This window comes from Gallus gallus, chromosome 9 (assembly GCF_016699485.2).
Source record: "Gallus gallus isolate bGalGal1 chromosome 9, bGalGal1.mat.broiler.GRCg7b, whole genome shotgun sequence".
NCBI classification, from domain to species: domain Eukaryota; kingdom Metazoa; phylum Chordata; class Aves; order Galliformes; family Phasianidae; genus Gallus; species Gallus gallus.
In genome coordinates, this window is record NC_052540.1 from 1,157,846 (window position 1) to 1,172,031 (window position 14,186).

The 14,186-nt window shown below is 41.3% G+C and overlaps 1 protein-coding gene across 6 annotated transcripts in view; it reads left to right on the plus strand.

Annotated features, from left to right (window-relative positions):
* UGGT1 (UDP-glucose glycoprotein glucosyltransferase 1) overlaps positions 1–13,832 on the plus strand; it is a 40,590-nt gene extending 26,758 nt beyond the window's left edge. For all 6 annotated transcript variants that reach the window (XM_004936963.4, XM_015277178.3, XM_015277179.4 and 3 more), the window contains 12 exons: positions 1,447–1,605; positions 3,002–3,087; positions 3,444–3,528; positions 4,420–4,508; positions 4,946–5,050; positions 5,537–5,621; positions 6,601–6,783; positions 7,999–8,159; positions 8,626–8,740; positions 9,413–9,529; positions 9,870–10,029; positions 10,453–13,832. In XM_004936963.4, coding sequence (XP_004937020.2) covers positions 1,447–1,605; positions 3,002–3,087; positions 3,444–3,528; positions 4,420–4,508; positions 4,946–5,050; positions 5,537–5,621; positions 6,601–6,783; positions 7,999–8,159; positions 8,626–8,740; positions 9,413–9,529; positions 9,870–10,029; positions 10,453–10,478 — 1,371 coding nt within the window. In that variant the 3' untranslated portion in view covers positions 10,479–13,832. The remainder of the gene's footprint in view (positions 1–1,446; positions 1,606–3,001; positions 3,088–3,443; positions 3,529–4,419; positions 4,509–4,945; positions 5,051–5,536; positions 5,622–6,600; positions 6,784–7,998; positions 8,160–8,625; positions 8,741–9,412; positions 9,530–9,869; positions 10,030–10,452) is intronic.
* Positions 13,833–14,186: the final 354 nt, after the last annotated feature.

Consider the following 14,186-nt stretch of genomic DNA (forward strand, 5'->3'; position numbering starts at 1 on the left):
CTTATTTTTCCAGGGGTTATTTTTCTAATTGGAAAGAAATTTAGAATTTCAAAATAGTAATAAACATGAAGGAGTTGATCTCAACACTTGTCACGGTTGCAGACCTCTAGAAACTCTATAAGAGGGCTGCAGATGAACCAAAGCTCAGTGACAAATTGCTGCCCTCAGTTAATCATGGATGCCTGGAGGGTGCCCCAGGGTGAGCAATGCTGGAAGACGATCCTGCAGAAGTGCTGCTTTGAGTGTGTATATAGATCCATTCCAAATGTGTGTGTGTGTATATATATGTTATTTCAGAATGTCCTGAGCTGGAAACAAAGAAACTCTGTTACACTTTAAATATATTTATTTTCATTTATGAATTAAAAAAGTATTTCCTATTAGAGCTCTGTACAGCTAATATCATAAAGGAAGATAAGATCTGCATCTCATTTCTAGTAAGCCAATCCTACTTATTTTTATTGCACTGAGAAGTGACAGATCAGGCTTTAGCTACCTGTTCATTTCATGGCTTTTGGTAGCAGGAAATGCATGCTTGCTCCACAAAAGGATTTCTGGTATCAACAGAACAGTAGAAGTGGTGCAGTAGAAACGCACTCTGCAGTAGTTTTAGGAGCTGACTGCTGCTGAAACAGGCCATGAGTTGGACCTTCAGAATATTGACCTGGGCTTCTGCCCCACATACAGAAAGATAAAATTCTGAGAAAAACCAAGGAGCTGGAGGTGAGTACAGAAATGATTTTAAAAACAGAGGAGGAATATTTGTACATACAAGTCAATGATTCTCATTTCGTCTTCAGTAGGATAGATAAGTTAGTGCTAATTATTAACTTCTTGCTGTTAGCAATTAACTTGGTCTCTACTCGTTGTTAGAAGCTCTACAAGTAGTGGGCTGCGAAGTGGTTACAGATGTGCCACACTGGCATGTAATGATGTGCATTGAGAACACGGAGCTGAAAGTTAGAAAGTACTGGACTTCAGGGTGTGAAGTGAATTACTTAAGGAGGTGACCAAATACTCTTCCCTTGTAGTAAGCCATTATTTAGCTGGCTTCCGGATAGCCCCCACCTCCGTTTAAATGAGTTGGAAGCCTGAGAGAGGAACAGTAGATGCTGCAGGCATGCTCAAAGCACCGTTCTGAGTACCAACCTATTGATTAAACCCACAACAAGTATAAAAAGGACTGTAAAATAGGGCAACAGTCCTTCCCTTTCTTACCCTGACATCCAGCCAGTCAGGAACCAGAGGTTTTTGGTGAGGAACAGCCTTAACAATGCATGCTCAATGGAGACATGCTCTTTGAGGGTTTCTGGGTATTCACTCAATAGAACTACTCTGGTAAAGTAAGTGCCAGTTAATTACTATGACTATCTTGGAGAGTAACTGGATCACTAAAATAAACTGCACTTCTGTACTACGGCTGAGTTCAGCAATATCTTCTTACAGGTGGATAATGTTGTTGCTGCGGAATATGAGTTGGAGTATCTGCTTCTGGAAGGACACTGCTATGATATCACCACTGGGCAGCCACCTCGGGGCCTCCAGTTTACCCTGGGAACCTCAACCAATCCTGTCATCGTGGATACCATTGTTATGGCCAACTTGGTAAGCATATGATTCCATTTGGCAGTGCATAACTGCGGTTCTGCAGTCAGCACAACCACCTGCATAAAGCATTAAGTATCTCCAAGTACGTGGGCTGTGGGTACATGACATTACTAACATCCCACAGTTGCTGGCAGATGTATCGGAACCACGTTGTTCCTCAGTTGATCAGTGTTGTAGAAAACAAAGGAAGCATGAAAGAACAGGAAATTCTTGATGTAGGTGGGGAAAAGAGTCAGCAGTCCAAGTACATGATTGTTCCCTGCAGCTGTCTTTAATCCACGCTGGACTGTGAGAGGTCATGGACTGAAATTATGGCAAGGGAAGTTTGGCATGGCGATATTTTCTTGATAGATAATATTAGTGAAAAACTGAAATAAACTGTCAATTTTTTTTTTAATCTAAATGCATTATACAACTTAAAGAGCACGTAAGGAAAAACTGTATGCTCCCTCTGTTTATTTTAAAATTCTTACACTTAGTTTTGTATTTCTTCTTGCCTTAGCCAAGTTGTATTCTATAGTGATGTGATATTGATAACTATAGAAGGGGAGGTGAGCCTTATTTTTTGTATGAACACATTCCATGTGCTTGATGACTTGGAGGTCATTTGGAGGTCACGGCTCATTTGATAAGCTGAAGTGTGTGTGTCATGGTATACAGTGCTGTATCTACTAATCCTCTTCCTCACAGTCTGTACTATGAAGGGGTATGAAGGGACCTGAGAGACCAGGAACATGCCTTGTCTTTTTCAACGAGCTCCCTTCAAGTTCTGGAAGGCTGCAGTGGGATCTCCCCGGAGCCCTCTGTTCTCTGGGCTGAACAAGCCCAACTCCCTCAGCCTTTATTCCAAGCAGAGATGTTCCTCTTATGGAGTTCAGCATCGTAAACTCCTACTGGAGTTTTACACTGTAATTTTGTAGGGTTTTTAGGAGAGAGATTTTGTGACATAGAACCTGTGTTACTGCTTCCTGCTGTAGCTGAAATACCTCTCTCTAGCTTCACCATGGATAACCTCATGTTTTGTAGGCAGACCTTTCACAGGCTGCAGGGTACTTACCAACCAGTGCTTAGAAATGCATCCACTCCTTCACAAAGGCAAGCTTTTGCAGAAGCAAATTTGGGATTGCACTGTTGAGTGTCTTCAAGGTGTCTTGAAGACTTTGTCATCTAATGCTGGATGTTTTAATAATTGTCTCTTATGAAAAAAAAATGGAAGTTTTTGGTTTATGTAGGGTTTGTTTTTCCTAGTTCAGAGGGTCCTTATGGTTAGGTTGGTCAGCTGGGTTACAAGTAACTATTTCCAAATACAAATCAAATCAGTGGGACAAAATACAAGACTTACAGACTTGTTTGTGTTTTCTGGAAACAGACAGATATTCTTTTCCTTTTACAGGGTTACTTCCAGTTAAAGGCCAATCCTGGTGCATGGACTCTAAGGCTCAGGAAGGGCAGATCTGAAGATATCTACAGGATCTACAGGTGGGACAGCACAAGAAATATTTTGGTCTCTTTTTTGGGAAATCTTTTAAATCATACTGGCCCCATAACATGTGAATCTAACAGTTCACTTGCCCACGTGCAGTGAATAGGCTGGCAGATTGCATTCTGTACCGTGCGTAAGTTGTGTGAGATGAAAGAAATTGAAAGAAATTCATTCCTTTACCAAACCCAGTCTGTGTTTCAGTATGTATTGGAACATGTCTGTATTTGTTACTTTGTTGTCACAGCTCAAACCTGTCTTGCAATGCTCAGCTTTAATACTGTGTTGGAAAACATGTAGAAGACGTAAAGAACTTATTTCTACTTTGTAGTAAAGTGTTCAAATGTATTTTCAGCCACGATGGCACAGACTCTCCACCTGAAGCTGATGAAGTTATTGTCGTCCTCAACAACTTCAAGAGCAAAATTATTAAAGTGAAGGTGAGTTTAAAAACACAGAGCTGTTCTTAAAAACAGACTGCTTGAGCTGCACTGGGGGAAGAAACTGAGGGCCTGGTGATGCCTTCCTACAAGCTGAATTAGAGTCAGTTGGCAAAGTTCACATTACAGCATCTGTTATGGAGGGAATTATCTATAGACTTGGGTTTGTTTCTTTTGACACAGGAGAGAATGATGCAGCTGCTGTGCTCTTTGTATGCACATAAGAAATAGTTATGCTCACATTTTACTGGCTCACGTGTGCTTATGACATAAAAAAATGACAGTTTTTTTTTTTTTTTTAAGTCCTTTATGTAAGTGGTAAACACTCACAGTATTCACTCAGCCAATGTATTACCAGGTGAGGCAAATTATAAATTTACTCTTCTATCAGGGTTGCTTCTCATATAGCCGGAACATTTAATGCAGACAACTGATAAATGATGGTTGTGCCACTTCTGGCTCATACTAACCCACAGGATTTACTTGTGTTAGAGTAATTCTGGGATGTTTTCCTGTTGTTTTTTCCTGCCTTGGAGTCTCAGTGTCCAATAACACCTCTTAGAAACACACACAGCAGTTCTGAGGTGTTGTCTTTGGCTTTTTTTGTTGGTTTTTTTTTTTTTTTTACTGTGTTGCCGCTTTGTTTGAGCTGCTTCTTTGCCAATTTCCTTCATCAAGGATGATCCCTGAATACCTCTGAGCAGTGTTTTTAACCATTTAGACTGGCACGCCCTCGGTGTCTGATGCCAGTTCCCTGCTGAGCTGTTTCTCCATACAGCTTAGGTTACATAGCAGCTAATTGGACACAATTCAAACCGAGGCTAAAAGTGCTCCAGAGCTGTTTGCCCAGTACCTAATTCTACTCTCTCAAGCAGTGTTATGCTTTCACAGGTTCAGAAAAAACTAGACATGATGAATGAAGATCTACTGAGTGATGGCACCAGTGAGAACGAATCTGGATTTTGGGAATCTCTCAAATGGTAAAAATGAATTCAATAATAACCTGCAAGTCTGTTGAACTGGAAAGCTGTTTGTTCTTCTGATGATACAGATGGGTCTGTGACAGCCCATAGCCATCTATTAGAATAGCTTGAACTTAGGGCTTGACTCATTGGAACTGTATCCTTTGTAAGACCCTTTGGCTTCTAGAGAGATGAATACTGCTTTGTCCTGCTTGCGTTCCCTTACCACGCATGCTGCAGGGAAGTCTAAAAGCATTGCGTGTTTCCAGGAGCTGCATCTCAGCCAGGCATCTTCCAATTGCAAGCTAGTAGGTTTCTGTATTTGTGTCTGCACTGCTCTGTCTTGTGGACTGTGATGCACAGACGATAGCAAACAGCACTGTAGTAATTTTTAGTCTTTGTAGTCTTTCTATGCCTTGCTACCTCGTCTTTCATGAATACATTTGTCCTTTCAGGGGATTCACAGGAGGACAAAAGAATGAAGATGTGAAACAGGATAAAGACGATGTATTAAATATATTCTCTGTGGCTTCAGGACACTTATATGAAAGATTCCTACGGTGAGTTCGGAATTTATCCTCTGGGGTTTCAAATGGTGAATGTGCTCTGCTGTTTACAAGTAAAAAGATTACGATTTGCAAGAATATTTAAAACCAAACAAAACCAAAACCCAAACGAAAACCAATCAGTCAAAAAACCCAAACCACAACCATAGCAGTGCAGAGGTCCTTGACAACAGGAACTTCTGTCTGTACAGTGTTCAGATTCAGAATAGCAATATCCTATCTAGTAAATTCAGTCTATCCCAGGAATTTCTCACTACAAAAAAATTTGGATAGGAATGTTTTGTTAAGAATGTATAAGTTGTAGTTGCTCTGGAAAAGAATCTGAACCTGTGTTGTCAGCAGATTCAGAAAGCCAGCTCAGTAACCTGATGTACCATAGTTGGTCTAATAATGTGAAACAGCAATTAGAGATCTGTGTGCAGCTGACCTCCAGCACATGGTAGTTATTCCTCCAAATGTTTTCTCTTTTTCTCTTGATAGCATAATGATGTTGTCTGTGCTGAAACACACTAAGACTCCCTTAAAGTTTTGGTTTTTGAAGAACTACTTGTCACCTACATTCAAGGTTTGTTACTGATTAGAAATGTCTTCTGTGGTGGGAAAAGTAAATAAGAAAAATATTTCAAGTTGTGCATCATATCATTATGTAACCATATGTGCAGTTACCTGTCTGTATACCTTCTGTTTTCACAAAGAAACAAACTGTCTTTTAGAAGGAAGTCAGGCTGAGAGTGGACTTGTCCCAAAGATAAATATTTAAGAGAACAGCATGTAATTGGACAATGATACTTGGGTTTCAACTTGGTTTTTTTGTGATTTGTGTGAGCAAGGTGCAGAGTTCAAGATGAAAATTGGGGCTGTAGACTTGTGTCTGATACATGAGGGATGAAAGAGCATAGGAAAATACTTAGCAGGGAAGCAAGGGCTATAACTAGGTACTGGAGAGAGCTCCCTAAGAAGAGGTGTTAAAAGCACATGTTCAGTTGGATGAGAATACATAAGCTGTGTATGCTAGAGTGCCTCGGGCTCTGGATGAGTACACCTGGAAGTATTTATCAATTATCTGTGATTCCTCATGAAGGATTCAACACAGGATGCGGAGGTAAATGAGCAACAAAACTGTATTTCAAGAATTAGCAAATTCCAGCACTTCATCCTAGGTAGCAGTGTTACAGAAACTTACCTGCTTGTGAGCTCGAGGGGAAATAGCTAGCAGTGCCTGTGTTGCTGCAAGAGCTGTGGGCTGTGCTGTGGCTGCTCCTGGGAGGTGCAGCAGTGTGGTTCCCCCTTCCTTGCAAGCAGCTGTGTTCTGCCAGTATGTCTCAGCAACATCTGTGCTGTCCTGGTGTCGGAGGAAGCCTCACAGATGAGAACATTGCCTGATTTGACAGTGGGCCACGTTGTTCTAGTAAAGCATTTCTCCCAGTTCTTCCCTAACGTTTTATTATGGGATGGGAGTCTATCTCTTGTAGTGCGCTTTTCTTTTTCCAGCAGAGGAGCAAAGAACTGAGATGAGCTCCGTTTTTTCCCTCCTCCCTCTTCAGGAGTTCATCCCATACATGGCAAAGAAGTATAACTTCCAGTATGAGCTCGTCCAGTACAAATGGCCACGTTGGCTTCACCAGCAAACGGAGAAACAGCGAATCATCTGGGGTTACAAGATCCTCTTTCTAGACGTGCTCTTCCCATTAGCTGTTGATAAAATCTTATTTGTGGATGCTGATCAGGTAACGCAGGGTGGAGTTACTCAATCTTTTCCCTTTTTCCCTATAGGAATAGTATGTTCTAGAATACAATTTCTGTATCACAGAAGTTGCAAATCTGAGCACTTTGCAGGCATGACTGAATGCTGATTCTGTAATTCTAGCATGCTTCAGCGAGTGCTTGTTTTCCAGCATGTTCCCACAAAGCTTGGTTTTGTTGGCCTGTCTCTTACTTTTGGCTGGCTCCTCATTCACTTGCTGCTGTGATTCCAGCTAGTTTGCCAAACAGATTCCATCTCGTCCTGACACTTGTGCGGTTCCAGCTCTGTTCCCCAAGCCTGCAGGTCACTTACCACACACAGTGTTTTCCTCAGTCCCCAGGCACTCTCCTCCTCCCACTCCTGCTGGATTTTAGCTTGGCCAGATCTGAATGGCTTTCAGAGGAGCCAGAAGGCAGTTCCCTCGTGCACAAAGCCGTGCTGTGCTGCAAAGCAAGCAGTGTCCTGGTGGCTTTGTCTGTGCTTACTGCCAGCTTTGAAACACTGGGGATGCGTTCAAACACTTTGAACACTGGGGATGCGTGTGCAGTGAGAACTGCCAAAAACACTCCTTCAAACGTATATGAAATTGTGAAGTACAGATTATCAATACATAAATATAAAATTCCCTAGGCATTCTGGCATATAGACAGTATGATCCTGTGTCACTTAAGAACCATTGTAACTTCAGCATAAGTATCACCTAGGATAAATTCCAAGCTATGCTGTTCTTAGTGTATTGTGTTTTTTTTTTTTCTCTGTTTAAAAAATATACGTTAATACAGTTTGTTTCAACCAGAATTTTTAGAGTAGTACTACAGCTGCAGCATCTGCGTCTGAGGGACTGAATTAAAAAACATTCATCCATGAAGGGTTTTCAGACTTTAAAGAGGAAAGGAAACAAAGGATCATAGGAAAATTCACTTACAGTGAGAACTACAGCTGCTTTCTAAGCAATAACGTGGCACCTCAGTTGCCAAACAAACCCTTGTCAGAGTACTTGAAACTCCAGTTCAGTTGATCCAACTCTAATGGGAGAGGGAACACCTCTGGTGTCTTGTTTTTGTACTATCTATGGTAATGCAGATGTCAGAGTAAAAGGTAATTCTCTCATTAGCTGCTCAGTTTGAACTAAATCCTAACTAGCTTATCAAAATAGCCCTTGACAGGCTTTGACAGATAAAATATCCTTCTGCTTCAGATTGTGCGCACAGATCTAAAGGAATTGAGAGATTTCAATCTAGATGGTGCTCCTTATGGATATACTCCATTCTGTGACAGTAGAAGAGAGATGGATGGCTACAGGTTCTGGAAGTCAGGATACTGGGCAAGTCACTTAGCTGGAAGAAAATACCACATCAGGTACCGAAGAATTGTTTATTTTTGTCTCCTCAAAATGGAAGTGGAAAACTTTTGTTCGTAATCAGTTAGCAGAGAGCTAGCTGCTTTGAACCACTTTTTGCTCCCTATTGCTTCAAGGTTCCATTGCCTCTGGTCCAATTGCAAGCTCTAGGGGCACTGGAGTTAATTTCAGTGTGATTCAGCTTTTCCAGACGAAGAACTGAAGCATTAACTAAACAGGCATCTTTATTTGATAACAACAAATGTTGGAAGAAGCGACTGCCTGACAGCAAAGCTGAGATAGATTCGTTGAGTAATTTTTATGTGTGTTCCATGACTTTAGTTAGAACTGCTTTCCTGCCTTGTGTTAGATAATTCTCAGTGGCAGTATATCAAATTGTTTTGATGTATTGAATCTCAGAGTCTGAGGCTTTGGTAATTCACCCATCAGTCAAATGTCACTGCTAATTGTGTTATCTCCATGCAGTGCTCTGTATGTTGTGGATCTGAAGAAGTTCAGAAAGATAGCAGCTGGAGACCGCCTCCGAGGACAGTACCAGGGTCTCAGTCAGGATCCTAACAGTCTGTCTAACCTGGATCAGGTGTGTATTTATTGTATGTACTTAGTATATACTGTGACCTGATGGCAGGTGAGGATCGTTTCTTTCCTGGCCAAACTTCTGTCACTGCCTGATGCCAGTGGCAGTCCCAGTAACTCCCTGCCTTCAAATGAGATAGATAAGCATAGAATGGAATGCAAATGGTGGGTGGAACAGCACCTTCCTCTTACGTGCCTTCAGACTGTCCGTTTCTCTGGTATACTCCGAGGCATATACATCACACAGCTGAATACTTGCTTCTTGAGCTGTCTGGCCCCAAGCGCTGTGCTGTGTACTGACTTGGATATGTGGAAATAAGGCTTGTACTGTCATATGTGGAAAAGCAACACAATGCTTTTATTCACTTGAGAACAGTCTTCCAAACTGATCCAGTACAGGTGTGATACTGGATTCACTTTACAACTTTAATCCCTTTTACTCTTAGCCTCATTTTCAATAAGGTAAGATTAACGGTTGTATTGTTCAGTCTTTTATTTGTATTCCAAAGGACTTTGTTTGAAGTGAAAGTTGATAGATGGCCATTCATTTGCTCTGGGGAAAAAAAACCTCTATTTTCAGAAGTTACAAAACTTCTCAGTGCTGTGTGGTGGGACAACTGTTCACCACCTGCCCTGCACCATGGAAACTGCTGCTCAGTCTCATTCTTCACTGCAGGATTTGCCCAACAACATGATCCACCAGGTGCCAATCAAATCGCTGCCACAGGAGTGGCTTTGGTGTGAAACGTGGTGTGATGATTCCTCAAAGAAGAGAGCAAAAACCATTGATCTGGTAAGTATAGAATGGCTCCTTCATTCCTATGTCTCAGTAAGAGGCCATGACCAACTCAGAGGCGCTTCCCCACCCCAGATATAGGTGCCTTACCCTCTGTTGTTTCTTTGATGTTTTCAGTTCTTCATTTTGTTTTCCTTTTTCTTCTATATATTTTTCTTACCTAGAGCATTATGAGTTAGAAAAGAGACATTATGCTCTAGCCTAGCTAAAATACTGGCTTGTACTAAGTGCTCACCAACAATCCATCAGTTCCACTAGGGGGAAGCATCCCTCTATTCAGTAAGTAAAGCTTATTTATACATAAAGTGTTTGAACAGTTTGTATGTTTTCTTTGCAGTGTAATAACCCAATGACCAAAGAGCCCAAGCTGCAGGCAGCAATGCGTATCGTTCCAGAGTGGCAGGACTATGATCAAGAAATCAAACAGCTCCATAATCTTTTCCAGAAAGAAAAAGAAACAGGGTCACCAGCTCAGATGTCAGGACAACACACACAAGGTAATATTTCTGGTTGTTTTCCTAATTTTCTGACTTTCCTCCTACCTGTTTGGACTGGGATAAAGCCTCACACTCATTTGCTGTAAGCCTGCACTGTGGAAGGGCTTTTTTCATTGGGACAGAAGCACCTTGCTAAGTGAGGCAGGTGCAACTTAGCTTGATGCTGAGACCTAGAGAACAGAGAAATATGCTTCACCCTTTTTTCAGTTCCATTAAAGATCCTCACTGTTCATGCAGTGCCATGAACCCGGCCTTACCTTTGCCCGTATAAAGTGCTGCTATACACAGTGAGTAGGAATGTTCTTCAGTCACTGGTAATCTTGCAAATAATGAGAGTCTAGGATTTAAATGTCAAGTTTCAAACTGATCTGCAGACTGAGGAAGCTGGAAATGGAGTACTTATTCTTCTCTCCTCTTCTACAGATGCAGCAGCACATGTGGAATTATGATCCATGGAGAAAAATTCAAGTTAGACTGTTTCATAGACAATTTTTATATTGAAAGCTAGGTTTGTTTGTTTTTTTTTTTCCGGTATGTCTGCAAAACTGCTGAATAATTGAATGGGATGATGTATGCATTTTTATTACTTGCCTTTGGGTTAATTTCTGCATATGAAATAAGATCTGGATTGCTGGAATTAGCATTACCGTTCTTTTGCACCTGTGGTGGAGATGAAAGAGCCCATGATGGAATTCAGCATTTTGGAAACAAAACTTCAGAATCCACTGGAAAAGCCCATCCTGCTCCTTCAGCTGTTGCTGCCTCCACCACTGATGAAGATCCTGTGTTAGCCTCAGATCTTACTTGAGAACCTGGAAAATGCAGCCCAGTGTGCTGTTGGCTAGAACCCAAGTCCTAAGCCCAACTGCTGGAGTTAATTTTTCTAGGTGATTTTAAAAGGCTCCAAATTTGTGCTTTCAATTGGGATGCTGTTTCATCAGCAAGCTTTCAGTCAGCAATTCTCCTTGGATTGACTCAGTATGCCCTTGATTTTTTTTTTTTTTTTTAATCAAATCCAGCATTACTTCATCTCCGTTTCCTGTCTTCATTTATTGCCCAACTTCTGAGGGTTTGACTTCGTGTAAATCTACCACAATCTGTGTCAATGCCCATCCCAAATACAAATGCCTACAGAGGGAGCAGAACATTGGATCTGACTGTTCCGTTCCTCGCAGCCTGTCTGACTGGAGATAAAAGTGCCCTCCTGCCTCCTTTGCTCGAAGCTCAAGTCCATCTGCAAGCTGGTAGGGCCTTATCATTGCTGTGGTTCACTGATTCATGAATGTGTTTTTGTTTGTTTGTAGAAGAATCTGTGGAAACTTGGAAGCTTTTCATCATGTACATTTCATTAACTTTATTTTTCTTCAAACACAGATGTTGTCACATGAATAAAAAACTTCGGAGTTCTTAGATCTTAAGCTTTAGTTCACATTCAGTCCTTTCATCATCCTGTTTTCTCACACATTACTGCAAAATTGATTTTGGAATTTTTGAGTATTTGAGTTGCATTTGTTTAACACACTGACAAGAAAACATTTTGCTCCAAGGCTGAGTTACCCTGAGCTGGTTGGGTTTTTTTGTTTGTTTTATGGTTCATGTCCATGTGTTGATTTTTTTTTTTAAAGATGCTGCAGGAGTTATATGAACTTAAAAATCCTCAAACCCTCCTTCCCTCATTCTGTAGGATTATTGTCTGCTCCCTGGAACACACAGACTTGGAAGAGTTGAAATACAGGAACCCAACTGGTATTTCTGTGCTGAAGTGAAAAGTAGCTCTGTATGCACTGCTTCTTTAGAGATCCAGGCTGGGATTGTTTCTGCCTCCTGTGGTTTTATACAGGTGTTCTGTGCTGTAAGAACTTCCCCCTGAGGAGAATCCTGACTTAGATATTTGTCTAGAAATACTGTTTTATACATCACATAAATGTCCTGGGGGAGTCTGAAAGACATCAGTTGTAGAATTCAAACTGTTCTGCAGAGCAGTGCCCAAATCTCTAACCCAAACTCTTAGAGAACATGGTAAGAAGAAACAGGGACACTCTTAAATTCGCAGTGCTGGCACTGGTGACAAAGTGAGTAAATGAATCAGCACCACCGTGCACACACTGCTAGTGGGTGCCAGAATGGGTAACTCCAGAAAGGCAGAGGAAAGGCCAATCCCCCCTCTGCATAGGGAAAGATGTGAGGGGCTGGATATCAAACCATGAACTTACTGAGCATGAGTTTTCAGCTTAGGTATTTCCCCCTTTGTGGGATTTTCAATTCAAATGGTCTCCCTGATGGTTTGTAGTTTACAAGTGCTTTATGCTTGCTGTCAAACTGTTCCAGGTGAGGCTAAGCAGACTTACCTTAGAAGGATTTTTTCTAGTACAAAGACCAATAATGTGCCTGCCAACAAATTGAAGTTAGTTATTAGATATTATATTGGCCATTTTTAATCGGATAAAGTAGCACTGGTACTGTTCCCCTTTCTCTGTTAGCTGCACCCCACTTCTGCCCTTTTTGGAGCTCATGGAATGGCACACAATGGAGGAAGCAGCTGTGCACCAGTTTTATTCAGGGCTGCCCTGTGGCAGCGGAGGAGGCGTGCTTAGGGTGGATGGGATGCAGGTACAGGAAGAGTGTCCCAGTGATCAGAACAAGAAAGCTACAGTTTGCTGTGAAATAAGACCTCCTCCTATCAAAAACCATAGTTGACTTTGCTTTTTTCAAATGTTATTTGAAGCCAGAAGATGGAGAATAGGGTAACTTGCTGAAATTCAACCCAGTATTTACCACACCTTCTTTGGAGCTGGATAGGAAGAAAGTATTTTTTTAATTCAGTGTAAGTTACAGAATTATTTTTTTAATTATGCTCCTCCGTTGTAATAGTTAATGTATGCACTTGAACACGCACACCACTATTTGTTTTCTTCTTGTGAATTGTAAGATTGACCAAGCTATGGAGAACGTTGGTTGTTTTTTCCTTCTCTTTAATGCAGACCACGCTTTTCTGTTCAGATCTTACTAAAAAACATACAAATCATTTGGAAGGGAGAGGAACCAGAAGCACGAGTATGGTGAGATCTCCTACCTTTTGCAGTACTCCTAGTCCTGTGCCTATTCTCACGTGCACCATACAATCCTCATGGCAGCAGGCATTCGGGTGTCTGTAGGAAGCCACTGTTTGCACATGAGACTGACACTGAGAGGAGAATACTCACATGTTGTGGATCTGTGCATGTGCCTGCTGGTAAGAAGCATCTTATGCTGAGATGATTGATTACTGAGAAAGAGCTGCTTCTGACCATGCCTGTTCCTGGAAATGAGTAAGAAAAATGATAAGAAAAATAGAAAATTGGGATGAGTTTGGTTACAGTGTTATTTTGGGTCCTCAGTCTGGAAAGGGCACTTCTGGGGCAAGGCAGTGCTGCTGTTCCCAGTCTCACTGTATCACATTTGTCCTGTTGATGAAAAGTTGATGCTTAAAAAACATGTTATTTGAAAGGAATATTTTTTTTTGCCTGATTAGGAAACAAATAATAGCAGAGAAGTGCCGTGGAGATGATTGCTCTTTCATTGAGTTGTTGGAGGATTTGTTGTCAAACAAGGAAGTGAAAGGAGGATGTACAAAAGTAAAGCAGTAACAATCCAGTCAGGGTTTTAGAGATCAAAATCTGTTCAAGAATACGCCACAACTCTGTGGCACTGATACCTAATGACCCCAAATACAAATCTTACCTGAACTGCGATCACAGCGATTTTCCCAGTATGGTGGCAACGATAAGATGATGTCTCATATAATAAAGCCTTTCTGTTCTTTACCTGTGCCTCTCCTGTTGGTTATTTTGGTTCTCATAACTGATGTTTTAATGAAGTTTTCTTGTGGCTTTTTTAACTTAGTGTTGCAATACTTCTCAAAGGATTCTGCACTGGGAAAGTTGAAGTTGGTGTTTCTCAAATCACGGTGCTTACAGCTACAGAGCTGGGCCTGGGGCCCTGAATTCATTGTCCGCTCTTAAGAACTCCTCTGGGAGGCAAAGCAAAGGCTCCAAACCAGTCTCTTTATTTCTCAGCGCTAAAGAGTAGACAGTTCTACACAGAAAGTGTCACTGAATGCAGTAGAAATATACGTACTTGGTTTCCTGCAGTTGGTTGTCTGAACTTGCTCAGGTTCA